A 15,096-nucleotide genomic window follows, 5' to 3' on the forward strand; every position below is an offset into this window, starting at 1 on the left:
ATTTGTGGGGAAAAAAGGGCGCCAATTTTGTTTGGGAGCCACGTCGCACGACCGCGCAATTGTCTGTTAAAGCGACGCAGTCCCGAACTGTAAAAACACCTTGGGTCTTTAGGCTGCATATTGGTCCGGGGCTTAAGTGGTTAAATAAGAATAACTTTAGGATGAATCTATGGTTCAACACATACTATAACTTCTCCAATTCTAAGACTCTAAAGTCAGTTTTATTGAGCTATAACAAGATATGTATCCCTTTGTAAAAGTGAGTAGAACTCATACTGCAGTTAGAATTCAACTCACTCCAAAACTGACGCTACCAACATTAATTAGTTTAGTTAAGCATATGCTCAAACAATTTCAATTACCCAAAAGGTAAACATTTAAATTTTATACATTACCAGAGATTTAAGAAATCTGTTTTGAGGATCATCGGCTGGGTGTCTCAAAGGACTTCTACATTCTTCCGTACTCTTTTTTTTTTTTTTTTCTCCTGCTCGTCTCTCTGTCTCGAGATCCCCATCTCCAGATCCCCCTCGGCTATGTGTCCCCAGTCTATATCCCCCCCAAAAAAATGCGTGTTGAAATGCCTTTCATGTTGTAAGTGAGGTCAAATACATGTCATTTCCTAGACAGACCTATAGGGAAATTATAGTGTCCTTACACATCGTTTTCAGTAGGGGCAGCGTCATATTAGAAATTGAGATTGTTAAATGTTATTTTATATATCAAATTAAATTTTATGAATGACTTTTGACTTGGGGTCAACAGAAACTATTAAATATCTAGAGCTGTCAAACAGATGTCACATTTGGTAGACTTGGTGTCTAAAACAAGTATATATGGTTATGATAAAATTTGGATAAGGTCATTAACCTAACTTCTCACATACCTTGAAAGTTAAGTCATGGTATAAGAAACATCCTGGTTATTCAAGGAATATTACACAAGTATATTTTCTATACCCTAAAACTTTTCATAGCCTTACAAATATGTTATATACATTTTAATAAAGACACTACTATATCCATGATTAATATTATATAATTTTTTTTAATAAAAAATGATTTTATATATATATATATATATATATATATATATATATATATATATATAATATATTATAAAAAATTGCACAAACCAAAATATGCGACATTGGAGTAATTATAGGCATAATTAATTGAGCAATGTAATTAACTAATATTATAATGAGATATTATGGCTAATTTGTATATTTGCCGTAATTAATATAGATCATTTCAAAAACATAATTTGTTAATATGTCTCTCTCTCTATCCCTCAGTCAAGGACAGAGGAAAATAAAAATATGTTTCTACACATTGTTATTTAAAACCTAACCCACATTCTTCTTTTTCCTAACATGAACATACCTTTTGACAATGCACATTAGCCCATGGCTCTTATTTTTAAGTGTCTAAATGTCCAGACCTTTAATTTACGATCGGAGGTAATATGCATGGGGCCTTCATGTCTCTTAGGAAAATCTCTGTTCGCCCCGTATGAACTCAATTTAACCTCTTAAGAAACAATATATAGGAACAAAAATTGCTTTTCTCATGTTCAATATAACATGGGTAAAGTTCTTTTGGCCTCAATAGTTCTGACATAACACATTTTTTTTGTCATGCATTTACCATCTGCTCCATGAAATTGTCCTGCAAGACATTTAGGAAATGGTGAGCCTTAGATGAATGCGCGGTTCCTTTCGCCCTGTCTATGTCTGGATAATTGAAATCCCCCAATATAATGACACTTCTTATCCTTGCCGCCATTCCAAACTGTGATAGGAGGTCCGCCTCCCCCTCCTCTTTCTGGTTAGGGGGCCTATCGCATACTCTCAGTATTACTTTCCCCTTGCTTTCCTCCCTTTGAAGCTCTACCCATAAGGATTCCACCTCCTCCCTTGCTCCATTGGTGAAGTCATTCCTAATATTCACTTGTAAATAATTCTTGCTACACAGGCACACCCCTCCCCCTTTTTTACCCTCCCTATCTCTGTGATCTCTATCTCAGCTGTCGCTTTACTTTTCTTTATTGCGATTTTTATTTTACTAGATTCTCCCCCCAAAAAAAGCCTAACATTCCACAACACTGTCCAGTGTGTGCCAAGTGAACCAGAAGCTCCACTAGTACACCTGTTATGGTTATGTGTCAGCTGTTTCATATGTATACAATCTCACTGTTTTTCTTCTCTAGATATGAAGCAGGGTCTACTTTCTGTTGGAATTTGCTGCAGAGAAACCAAGTACAATGTCGTTGTTGATAAAGGTATGACCTCAATATCCAATCTCATTGACCGTTGGGTTTCTTGAAATTGATGCATAGATATGAGCAGAATATTTGTGATATTACAATGTTTAGTTACTTACAGTAAATTGAGGTTGTCAAAGAAGTTATTAAAGAAGTATAGAATTATAAAAAAATAAACATGCATACTCTCTTCCATGCTATAGCATCTGTGAGATGCTACAGCTGTCACTCTAATGCCGCATACACGATAATTTTTCGTCGTAAAAAAAAAGATATTTTTCGGTATGTAGAAAAAACAAAGTTTTTCCAACTTCATCATTAAAACGACGTTGCCCACACACCATCGTTTTTAAAAAATGATCTAGCAAAGCGCGGTGACGTACAACGGCACTCTAAAGGGGAAGTTCCATGCGGATGACACCACCCTTGGGGCTGCTTTAGCTGATTCCGTGTTAGTAAAAGATGATTCGCGCTTTTCTGTCTGTTACAGCGTGATGAATGTGCTTACTCCATTACGAATGGTAGTTTTACCATAACTTGCTTCTGAGCATGCGCAGGTTTTTTACAACCCGAAAAACGACATCGTTTAAAACGTTGTTAAAAAATGCAGCATGCTCGAATTTTTTTTTTTGTCGTTTTTCAGAACCTGAAAAATTTCATTTTTTAAAAACGTTTTTTTTAATGCCGAAAAAATGATCGTTTGTTCACGGCATAAGACCGAGAACTGAGCAATCACATGGCTGCTAGTCACTCAACTCTTGGCCTGCTTTAAGTGAAGAATGGTGAATTGTGAGAGGTGACTCTGGCCCGTCAACTGACTCTGGATCACAAAAGAACAAATACAACTTTCTCTTACAAGACAAGTACAGCAACAACAACAAAAAAGGAGCTTTGGCCATATGTATGTTTTAAGAGCAACCATGGAGATTTGTTGAAGTGCATGATTTTGTTTCAACAGCGGAGAAAAACTTGCTATAGGTTTGCAACTACCATTTTGACTACCTCCTAACAGTGACTTAAATTGGTGTAGCACAATTTAACTACCTCTGGCCAGGTCCAAGATATATATTTGATTGATGGAAATGATTGTTGCAAACTGATAATACATTTAGTACATACTTATGAAAGAATATTGCATATATTTCTAGCCTTATGTTCTAGATAGGCTTGTAAACTGATTCATTCTTCATGTGAAGGTCATGAAGATTACTTTGCCAAATGTTCAGGCCTGTTTTGACCTTCCTTTCTCATCTGTTTCCACGCTTGTTTTTTGCAGAGTGTTCAGTGACAAAATTTTTAAACCGGATGCTGGGCCTAGAAGTTCACAAACAAAACAGCCTGTTTCAGTTTTTTACAGACACATTTGACTTTCTCATTGAAAAGGACAAGAAGGATGGCAAATATGACATGGGTATCCTAGGTAAGACTGATGCTCTCATGCAAAGGGTCAGGGCAAGCTTTTTTTTTTTTTTTTTTTTTATCAAAACTTTTTTTAATTGTCAAGTTGCTTTTTCAATACATACTTTGACTGTGTCAAATAGGTAAAGCAGGGGTGTCCAAACTTTTTTCAAAGAGGGCCAGATTTGATGGAGTGAACATGCGTGAGGGCCGACCATTTTGCTGACATTCTTTGAACCATTAAAGAAGTGTGTTTGCCCGAGCACTAATACACTGCCCAACAAGAATTCTCTTGCCTTTGTGGCTGTGTGTGGTGAAGAGATGAGCTTGGGCGTGTTATTTAGGAGGGAAGTTTCAAGAATTTTTTTTTAAATAAAGGACTGTGAAGCAAAATGATGGCCATTGCCCATCAATGCAGCCCAATCAGTGCCCATCTGTAGCCTCGTCATTGCCATTGCCATGAATGCAGCCTCGCCATTGCCATGAATGCAGCCTCGCCATTTCAATGAATGCAGCCTCGCCATTGCCATGAATGCAGCCTGATCAATGCCCATCTGCAGCCTCTGAGGGGTGGGTCAGCGGGACGAGCGCCAACAGATTACATACAGGAGAATCTCCTGTTTACACAGCAGCCTCTTTAATACAATGTCCCGCCTCCTATGATAGACAGAGGAGTCGTCCAATGGCAGCCCAGGAGACGAGACTGCCGGAAAAACAGGAGATTCTCCTGTATGTAACTTGACAGCACTCATTCCTCACCCCTCCCTGTCCCCTCCGAGACAGCACCGATAAATACAGTATATATCCAAATTACCAGGGGGGCCACATTAAACTGGAACGAGGGCCACAATTGGCCCCCGGACCGGACTTTGGACATGCCTATGGTAAAGGCAACATATATGACAGATTATCCCAAACATAGATAAGGAGTGTGCAATAACAGGAGACATTACAGATATTGTGATCTTCAAATAAACCAGCAACTAGCACTCAAGACCGGATTTAAAACTTCAGTATTAAACACTTCATCAGCCGATGGATTGTGCGGAGTCTAGTGCTCTACAATAGAACATAACATAACCTGTACCCTCTGTCCCTCTCTCCCCTCTACCTCCCCCACCTCCCCTTCCCTCTCTGATATTCTTGGTGGGTTACTACCGCAGGAGCCTGTCCATCACCAACTGCGGTGGGGCAAGGCTGGGGTCATTCAGCCAAGGTTGCCAAATAAGGTCGAACTTTGGCACAGAATTCCTGCGATGGTAAGCCAGTTGTTCCCTAAGGAATAGGGAGTTGACATAATTGATCCATTGTTTCCCAGTTGGGACTGTAGCTGCCATCCAGTATCAAGCTATGAGTTTTCTAGCCAGATAGAACAGTCTGGGGATCATGTAATACATTGCCTTCGTGTATATATCTACATCAATTGCCCCTAGTAGGCACACTAGGGGAGTCGGGGTACAGGTACCTGGACTAGTTTGGAGATCTAGTGGGACACCTCTGCCCAGTATCGGTGGAGTTTCGGGCACCTCCCCTGTTAGATCAGCAATAGAAGAGCTGCAGGTGGTCACTGCAGTAAAAATGTCCCTTAATGTGGGCTCAGGGTCAGCACTGTCTCACCAGGACGTTGCCGCCCTATTGGAGGCCTGAGGCCCAGTATTCGCATGAGATGTGAGCTGTGTGTCATCCAGGAGCCGGGGGACACCATCCAAGGATCCCAGATCAGCCTCCCCGAACCCCTTCTCCAGGATCAGTCAGCCGGTGTGATGACAGGTCTTTCAGGGAGAGATTTTTGGCAAACAGCCGTTGAGCCACCTCCTTTGCTAAGTGGGGCGGGAGGCCGCCATCATGGCCGGGGGTGTCTGGTGGAATTCTGGGTCCTGTCTTTCGTTTAGCCATGGCAGCGTGGCGATATACCCAGCCGGGTGTAGCAGAGCAATTCCCCGGGTCAGTACAGGGAAGGATGGCGGTGCTTTGAGCAGGATTATGCAGGATTCACAACTGAGCTAGCTCCAGCACGTCCTACTGCATACCGTGCGTAGCCACACCCCCAGGGAAAGCTTTAACTAAATATATTAAAAGGGACTTTTTGTCTGAGATTCCTAGGCAAGTATATTGTACTTATTCTTGAACCTGTTTGTACAGTAGAGTTGTAAATGGTTTGAATAATCTTAGTTGTAATTTCCAATTTTTCAGATTTAGCACCTGGAGTTGATGAAATATATCAAGAGAGTAAAGAAACTTTCCTGACCCCTGGACATCCACAGGATGGACAAGTTGTATTTTACAAAGTAAGTTTTCAAGATAAATCATTGATACTTGTCTGCCATTACTTAATTTACCTTTCTCGGACGTATTCCTTGAGCAATATATATTTATTTCTAGACATTAGGAAATCCCTGTGTATCTCACTTAACTCTTTCCGTTACAGATCAGCGTGGACCGAGGTTTGAACTGGGAAAAAGCACTGGAAAAAGAATCGCAGCTTCACGAACCAGAGGAAGGTTTCTATTTGTCCTACAAGGTGTGCAATATAGCAATGCTAGCTTATTTGTGTGGGTTGTTTTTTGTTTTTTTCTCATTTTATTATTTTCCTTTTCAGGTTCGTGGTGAAATGTACTCGGCAGTTCTGGCTGAGCATAGACATGGGAAGTCCTATAACCTCTATAAACCAAACATAGGGAAACAGAGCCATCCAGAAACCTTGGATAGTCTGCGGAATAAATACTACAAGGTTGGTTTCAGAGGTTAATCATAGCTAACCATTACCTGTTTCTGTAAATCAGTTTGTCAGCTGTCTTCATTCGTTTTTTTTTTTTACAATTTGCGTTGGACTTGCATGGTATAAAGTTTAACTAAAGGCAAAACTGTTTTTTATTTTTTATAACCGTATGAATAAAAAAAAAACTTTTCTTCAGAATGTGCTATTTATAGATATTATTATTTCCAAGAAATGCCACCTCTGTAGAGCTGATGTAATGATTTCATAGCAGAGGATCCTGTATCTCACTGTCTAACCAATTTTACAACTGCTGAGTAACAGATTGTACAACGTATTACATATCTTGTACTTGTTTCAGGTTTCTCCAGAAGAGGCTCAGCATCATTGGGAAAGTCAGTATATATTTTCTTTGAGCAACTGCAGTCACACAGTGTGGTGAGACATCCCCAATCTTTTTATCTTTTTAGCTCATGTAATCAATATCAAATTGTAAAACCTGTTTTAAAGCTATTGTCATTGAATTGAAATTTTTTGACAGTTTAAGTTCCCCTTAAAAAAAAAGTGACTACAGGGTGGTCTCCTAGTTACAAATATCTGACTTACAACGACTCCTAGGGAAGGTGGGTGTCTGGAACAAGAGCTCCTCTCCTCGGGATGGAAACGGCAAGTGCAGGCTAAGCATATAGCAATAGACGAGGGAAAGTTCTTGACAGCCGCACTCAAAATAAATGCCTTTATTGTAAAAAAAAGATGATAAACCAAAAATATAAGCCACAGCGGAACACAGGAGCTGACGCGTTTCATTCACACTTTCAAAAGTGCTTATTTATAGCTACTTACAAATGGTGGGACACAACAGGAAGTGAGAGAAAATCTTTGCTATATAGTTAAATAAAAATGTAATCCACCCCACTTGGCCTTTCCTACTAATAAACAAGTTACCTCATCACTGTGTGCACTGTCTTGAAGCCAGTCCCAATTGCCCTGCACGGTGTCATGTGACAGGAAAGTCAGACAGTCTGATGGAAGCTTGATCCTCTTTCCTAACACTGTGAGTGGTGGTTTACACATCTAACCCAGTAAGGTCTTAGTGGGGGAAGCTTAGGAGCTTGATGTGCTGTTTACAAGGGGATTTTTTGACAGATTTGTTCTGCTTTTGGTTATAAAAAATGGGTAGTGTTTCTGATCACCCTAGAGTCAGATGGTCTCCTGTATTTAAAGGGCACATGAAGATAAAGATGTACATTTTAGTACATGTCTAGGATACATGTAAATTTCCCTATGTTTTCTCCCTTTAAACACACATCAAGTACAAAAAAATAACTGTTGATGTGCCACAAATATAGAGTGCATGTACCAGAGAGCACAGGATATATGTAATTAGCTCTCAAAATTTCTAGCAATTCATCAGTTATTTTTGCACTTAAATTAAATAGAAAATCCATTTTTTATGGTTTATTAAATTGGGATTTACACTTTACCAACATTTATCTATCTTTTCTACACATGTGCACACGTAAGGCTACTTTCACGCTGGGACGCTTTTCAAGCATTTTTGTGCTAAAAATAGCACAAGCCACCCCAGTGTGAAAGCAGGAGTGAAAAAAAGATCTGCAAGCAGCATCCTAGGGATTCACTGCTCCTAAAATGGCCCTGCCATTGAAATCAATAGCCAGCGCTTTGGCAGTGGTGCTTTGCAGGCGTGTTTAACCTTTTAAAGAAACAGTGTAGAGCTGCGCTATACCGTGAAGGACCAATATTGGAATTAGTCCATCATATATACAGTGCATACAGACCATATATCATAATGTGTCTGCTGAAATGTAACACACTTAAAAAGGCTAACAATATAAATATTGAAAAAAACAGACAAGGATGTGGTCTCATTTAAACTGGAAAATATATAAATATATAGTCCCAATTCCTCAAGTGCAAAGAGGATCTATGCATAGTGGATCCGTGACAGAAAATAGATGTTGATGAAAATGACGGGATATAACTCCAAAATATTAGTGCAAATACCCGTGATCCACCACCAGCCAAAATCACGTCTTACCAGAGGCAAGAGGACAACAAGCCTGTATTAGAGCCTTGGGGCCTGATCCTCAAAAGGGATACGCCGGCGTATCTACTGATACGCCGTCGTATCCCTGTTTCTATCTATGGAACTGATCCACCGAATCAGTTTCACATAGATAGGCAGAAGATCTGACATGTGTAAGGGACTAACACTGTCGGATCTTAGGATGCAGTACCGCAGCTGCCGCTGGGGGCATTTCTCGTCGAAATGCCGCTTCGGGTATGCAAATTAGCACTTACGGAGATCCACGAAGCTTTTACGCTTCGTTTTTTCTCTGTAAGTATTAGTTTGCAGTCGCAAAATTAGGGCTACTTTTACAAGGCCTAAACTGTTTACACCTTGTAAAAGAAGACCCTTCTATCCCGCGTCGCTGTCATTTAAAAAAAAAAAAAAATTTTCCCGCCGCAACTCGTTTTTTTTTTTTTACGCCCGTCGCGATTCTCAAAAAACGCGCAAAGCACGGCGGGAAAATGACGTCGGGAGCATGCGCAGTACGTCCGGCGCGGGAGCGCGCCTAATTTAAATGGGACTCGCCCCATTAAATTAGGAACGCCTTGCGCTGGACGGATTTAAGTTACACCGCTCAAAATTTCTAGGTAAGTGCTTTGTGGATCGGGCACTTGGGTAGAGATTTTGCGGCGGTGTAACTTAAACAGGAAAAAATACGTTGCGCCGGGTGTTTGTGGATTAGGCCCTTGATTCCTCCAGTGGGTATGTAGAGACTGCTTCAGTGGAAGTCGATGCACAAAGCCAACCATCAGAGAACCCCAAAAAATAAAAACACTAGATAGTGTATTACCATAAATAAGTTTTAATTTAAAAGGTAGTAGCACTTACAAGAAAAAACGACATTCGTCTCGATAAAAAAGCGGGCCGGCCTGCCTGCAGACGCCTGTTTCTGGGTGATGTCGTCAGTACGTTCAATAACAATCGGGGGAGTTTGTTGGGTTTTTTTTTTTTTTCGTTTTTTTATATTGATGCGTTTGGTATGTAATATGTTTTTGTTGTATGAATTCTGGAAATATGTTTTTTGTTTTCCATCTTTGTTTCGTTTTATAATATAGCAGTGATGAAGAAAAAATACTAATAAACAGATTGTGCAAACAAAAAAAAAAAACTATCAGTTGCGTCCTTATCTTAATTTTTCTTTAACTGGCTCTTTAGAACTTTATTTCCATACCCTTTGCATTGTTTTAATTTTTTACTTTCCAAACTAAATTTCTTCTCTGCTACATGCAGGAATGGGAACTGCAAGATGGTGCAACAGGGCAAAGAATGTATACAAGGGCTTCGTTTACGACATTATTACATGTTGTGTGGGTCTCTGCTACGTGTCTGGAGCCGTATGGCATCTGTCATATCTGATATCACCAGTAGTAGCTACCTACAGATTGTACGTTTAAAAACCAAGGATAAGCATAAACAAGTTGGTGAGTAGCTGTCACTGGCATTAGTCATTGTTCCAGAGCAGATAACTGTTGAAATATATCCTGCATTTGATATTGAGCAAGCATTACTATGCTTTTTTTTCTTCATCCAGGCATTCAGATTCCAGAGCCTTGTGTATATAAAGTACGGGAGGAACTGAAACAAATGGATATGAATGTGAAGAGAAAACATGAGGAATCTAAACAGTCTGCTGAGCGTCTTTCAATGCCCCCCATGCTGTCTGGACCCTCTGCTTTGGACCTTTCATTACCTTTTTTCCATCCACCCTCGCTTTCAGAACATGATGTTTTAGACCTGACTTGCAGCCCTCTGCCTTCCAATATGCAGGAACAGAGTGGATATCATTTCAGTGACAGTCTTGTGGGTATCCTCTCCCCCAGTGAAACCCTCCAAAGCCAGCAGTTTAATGTCCGAGAAATCATAGAAGAAATGCTTCAAAAACTAAAAGCGCCAGATGCATCTGCAGCAGAGCGTCAGAGTGTAATTCAGTTTGGAGGCGAGAATGATTTCTGGGAAACAGGCTGATATGTGAGCCTTTCTTTCTGATAGACCAGCGAATATGCCCCACAGCACTGCTCTAACACTCCAGCACCATTTGTGGCTGAAGCCAAGATTGCCGAATGCTTGGATTGTACCATCTTTGTTAATCAGACTGTTTTTGAGCTATACCACAACAAGGAGAGGTGACCTCTGAATTTTCAGAAACCAAAACTAACAGTGCACCATCTATCATATGAGAGGACCAAGTGTCACAGGGTTGCTAGTCTCTGAAAGCCCCATCTACAGTACTTACTAACACATCCATTGCGCAGCTGCACTGATTGGCTGACATATCAGGTGCTGTACCCTGCAGCCTATACGTTTTTTGTTTGGGACCCAACTGCAGAAAGCACACTGGGAACCCTGCACTGTTTGTTTCTGTTCTCAGTCCCTGGTCAACCTAGGATAGGTTTGGATTTATGTTCAGTGTACGTAGGTTCTTCTGTGTTCATGAGCTGACTCCTTACAGCGCTCAGCACTTTATCATCTTCTCTTCAGAGCTTTACACACTGCTGAAAGAGTTTTGAGCAATAGCATGTGTGAACAGTATAAAATCTATAAATATATATATATATATTATATCTATATGGGGAAGGGATGTGACTACCAGATTTATTTTAGTTCTTTTAACCCATGCTAATCTTTGCACTATTGCTGCCCCATAACAACCTCCCTTTGGGTAGAAGGGGCCTGGGTGTCTGCTCAGGGTATATTTATGTGTATATGTGTTCATATCCATAACGTTATATCTCAGGCTAGGTACTGTTTGCCATGCAGAGGCAGACACATTGTTTTATGCCAAAGAAATTCCTCCTTTTTGAATATACATTTTGCCCATGTGGAAAATATAATTTCCCATCTCCTAATGCAAGTACATTTTGCGCTTTTTGAAAAGAGAAACATTGAGTACTGAATCAGTAGGCTCTTTTGTCTGTCATGATCATAATGTACAGATAGACAGCTGCAGGGCTGCTAGTCATTAGCTGCAGTACCACTATTTAGACTAATACTAACTGACATTTGCATAAGAAAACCTATAGGAAGCAGCTGGTTTCATACAAAACAGCATCTTCGTTACCTCTGCTACACCTAGTAGACATTGCTTCCTTTTCTTTCTTGGTCTCCTAAATGCTGGGGAATCTCGCTGTCTGCTTTTAAGTGCAATGTATGTGTTATTTTTTTCTTTGAGCCTTACACACCAATATTACATTGTTGGTAGTTAAGATATTACGTTATGTATTGGTGGCAGATGTGCAAATCTTGAATGTTATGATAAACCTTTGGGTTACGGGACCGTTAATATGAACCTCTCACAGTGCCAGTCCATTCAGCAAATGGTCATCCTTTCATCCAGGCCATATCGGAATGCCGGCAATCAAAAGATCTCCAAGTTGGCTATTTACTTTGAGTTTTTTATGTATCATTTGTTTTGCAACGTAAATTATTTAAAATACTGTACCCGGTGTTACATGTGCATGTTACCACATTGGTATTTGTGACTGACTAAGGGTCATTTATGAAAGTGCAAAGAACTGTTTCTGTGCCTCTGCACTTTTTTTTATGTAACAGTGAGTGTACACAGTCAAATGGTCATCTTTGAGGTTGCCAAGTAGTTGTCCTCTTTAGACATATTGGATTGTTTTTGTTGAGTACTGTGTATCTGTACACTAAAGTGGATGAAATCATTTAGGGCCCATTCCCACCATGTGTTGGGCTATACTGGGCAGCCTTGCCTGATGCAAAGACCAGGCATTTTGCCATGTCTCCTTTGTGCTCACTTTGAAGCACCATTCTGTGTTGGTGTACGCTAAGAAAATAAAGTCCATGCAGTAATTTTTTTTCAGAGTAGCGTGCTGCAATGCAGCATCCTGTTTCGCTGAACGAAGATGATTGGAATGTCAGTGAAAAGAAAAATAGGTAAACTGTGCAATGCGCTGTAATTGTTCCCTTTTAAAATGCATGCATGCAAGCAGCTGCGCATTATAGCACACTGCTGGTGCGATTGGGCCTTTAAATTCCCACCATCGCATGAGCCAGCAACACAAGGTGCCTGTCATTATCTGTTTTAGAAAATAAGACAACCTTCTTGTGCCAGAGAGCCCCTGGACTAGCGCAGACACATCAGGAATTCAATCCACCTAGCTACTGTATTTTACAATCCCATGAGGAAGCCCCTGCAAGCAATACAGGACTTTAGCATTGATTTGTGGGATAGCAGTGGGGGATTTGCACAGACCTTTGAGGGACCTGGGCGATTCCCAGAATGCTTTGGTCCAGGTTTGGTGAGTTGTTTGGCAGCATTTACAGGTTATTGAGCAATACAAATCAATCTGTATCCTTCCAAACTTTCAAAAAAATCTATCTCTCTCGCTCTCTCTCTGAAAATAATATCAAAGATAACGATATTTAACATACTATTATGAACATTTTTTTTTTTTTTTTACTGGACTTCCACTTTAATGTTATCACCACCAAGCCCACCTTTGAGAAGAGACTGTGGGAGACCGGTGCAAAGGTGGAGGGAGCCTGCTGGTGCAAAGAATAAGGAAAATATCCATCTTATTCCTCTACCCCTAGACTTAGCATTTTAAACCTTGTAGTAAGGGGAGGCCCTACTGCAAAGGTAATTTTTTTCCTGTTGCCCGAGTTGGGCTTTGAATAACCTACAACTGAACTTCAAACTAGGCTAAATTAATGTTTATAAACCACTCTAACTTCTCGTTTTTGTCTGCTGGTTAAAATGTATAACATTTTATTTATTACCTTATTTAAAAAAAAATCAGCATCTGCTTTATTTTTATATCATTTTGTTATTGTATGGTTAGGATTATATAAACATATTTTTTACTTAAAGTAAAACTTTTGGAGAAGATTTTAAAAAATGTTTTTTTCTGTGACCTTTTTAGTACACCTAAAAATATTTTATAATGTTTCTGTTTGCTTTTATGCACCACAAATTACTAACAAAAAGCTTAAAGTAAGTAGGGAGTACAACTGTATGTTTTTTTTTTTGTTTTGTAAATAGTTTTTATTAGCATGACTGTGTAGCTTAGTATAGTCCTCTAAATACACTTACCTTTTCTCAAGAATGTGGAATAAGGGGCCAAAAAAGAACAAATTCTGGCTGTTTTAATGTGAAATGTTGCTTGGTTCCATAAGGGAATTTCATCAATATCTGACTTTGTAGTCCTGCATTGCCATTTCTAATGCAATGCAGTTTTTTTGAACTTCCCAAATGCACTTGAGAGCATCCTTCTTTTATGAGGCCAGTGTAAAAAACTGGCTTGTGAGCAGTCCTTTATGGAGAATGCACACTAATCTTAAAATTCAAAGCACTTCCAGCTGATTCTTTGCAGTTTCATACAATGACCCTTACATTTTGTTAGTATATTGTTTTGTTGTATTGCTATACCTAAATGGCAGATGAACAGTTTTAACAAAAGGCTTATTTAAAAACAGTACAAAGAGCTTTGATATGCAGTAACCCCCAGCATCCCATCATTGGCTGGTAAAGGTTTAAAGTGCATAATTGCTTTTTTTTTTACTATGCAAAGCCCATAGTGTAACTTCTTCTGCCAGCTGGTCTCCAGTAGTGTTCTTCAGTAATGCAGTGAACCAAAGATTTTTAAAGTGTGAAAGGGTAGATAACTATCCATGTGTATGTGCCGGAAGGTAAACTAATGCTTATCCTTAATGACTGCCATTATGGCCTACACTGTGGAGCAATACCATATTGTGAACACCACTATGGCAAATCATTTTATGCAATGTCATTCAGTGCCTTGCTTTTCTTATACAATATTAGCTAGTGTGCACCACTGCTGGATGGCGCTCCTCCCATGTCATGTGTTTTCTGTGCCCTTTCAATTTCGTACTGTATCTCAGGTATTTTACCCCCTTTAACTGTCAGGGAATTCTGCAACATATTTTGCTGGAAACAAGTGCATGTGATCTGGCATCAAAGGGGTGAAGAGGAGCTGCTGCCCCCTCAGTTCTGTAAGTTTATTCATATGTGTACCCAGTGAGATCACATCCCTGGTTTGTGATTTCTTGGACAGGTTTGCTATTAAGTTATTATGATGCGTGCGTGCTACTGATTCTGCATCCTGCCACGCACGGGTCTCCTATACTTATTTATGACTCTGTAAAATATATATGTATACAGTTTTATTTGGAAGATGTGCCTTCAACTAATTCCTACATTTTCTATTCGTGACTGAAGGCTGAGTTCACAGCACCTCAGTAAAGTTTTCATTGAAAAAAAAAAAAAGCATGTTTCTGGGTCTTTGATCTGAAAGTGTTTTATGTCTGAATACAATGTATAACATGCCAATTTTTTGCTTGTATGTCTTGATTTGTACACACCTGACAATGAATCACTTAAACTGTATTGAAAGCCAAAAAACTTTTTTGGTTTGTATTTTAACGTTTTTGATACAGTTGGAAAGTGGTGGTCCATGGTTTTTTTTTTTTTCATTTTTTTTTTTTCCGCTTTTTTTCCTGGCAACAAATAAAACTGGGAGAAGAAGTGAAGGGAAATATAACATTTTACAGTTACACTGGAATGGAGATGAAGGGGATTAGGGGATTTATTCAGTGTCATCTGTCAAGAAAAGATTTATTTTTCTTAGGTAAGCATACACAT

The 15,096-nt window shown here is 39.5% G+C and overlaps 1 protein-coding gene across 6 annotated transcripts in view; it reads left to right on the top strand.

Moving 5' to 3' along the window:
* SBNO2 (strawberry notch homolog 2) overlaps positions 1-14,784 on the top strand; it is a 149,208-nt gene extending 134,424 nt beyond the window's left edge. For all 6 annotated transcript variants that reach the window (XM_040323911.1, XM_040323933.1, XM_040323919.1 and 3 more), the window contains 8 exons: positions 2,212-2,283; positions 3,542-3,685; positions 5,857-5,951; positions 6,092-6,184; positions 6,263-6,394; positions 6,741-6,817; positions 9,702-9,892; positions 10,003-14,784. In XM_040323911.1, coding sequence (XP_040179845.1) covers positions 2,212-2,283; positions 3,542-3,685; positions 5,857-5,951; positions 6,092-6,184; positions 6,263-6,394; positions 6,741-6,817; positions 9,702-9,892; positions 10,003-10,436 — 1,238 coding nt within the window. In that variant the 3' untranslated portion in view covers positions 10,437-14,784. The remainder of the gene's footprint in view (positions 1-2,211; positions 2,284-3,541; positions 3,686-5,856; positions 5,952-6,091; positions 6,185-6,262; positions 6,395-6,740; positions 6,818-9,701; positions 9,893-10,002) is intronic.
* Positions 14,785-15,096: the final 312 nt, after the last annotated feature.

This window comes from Rana temporaria, chromosome 1 (assembly GCF_905171775.1).
Source record: "Rana temporaria chromosome 1, aRanTem1.1, whole genome shotgun sequence".
In the NCBI taxonomy this organism is placed as follows: Eukaryota; Metazoa; Chordata; class Amphibia; order Anura; family Ranidae; genus Rana; species Rana temporaria.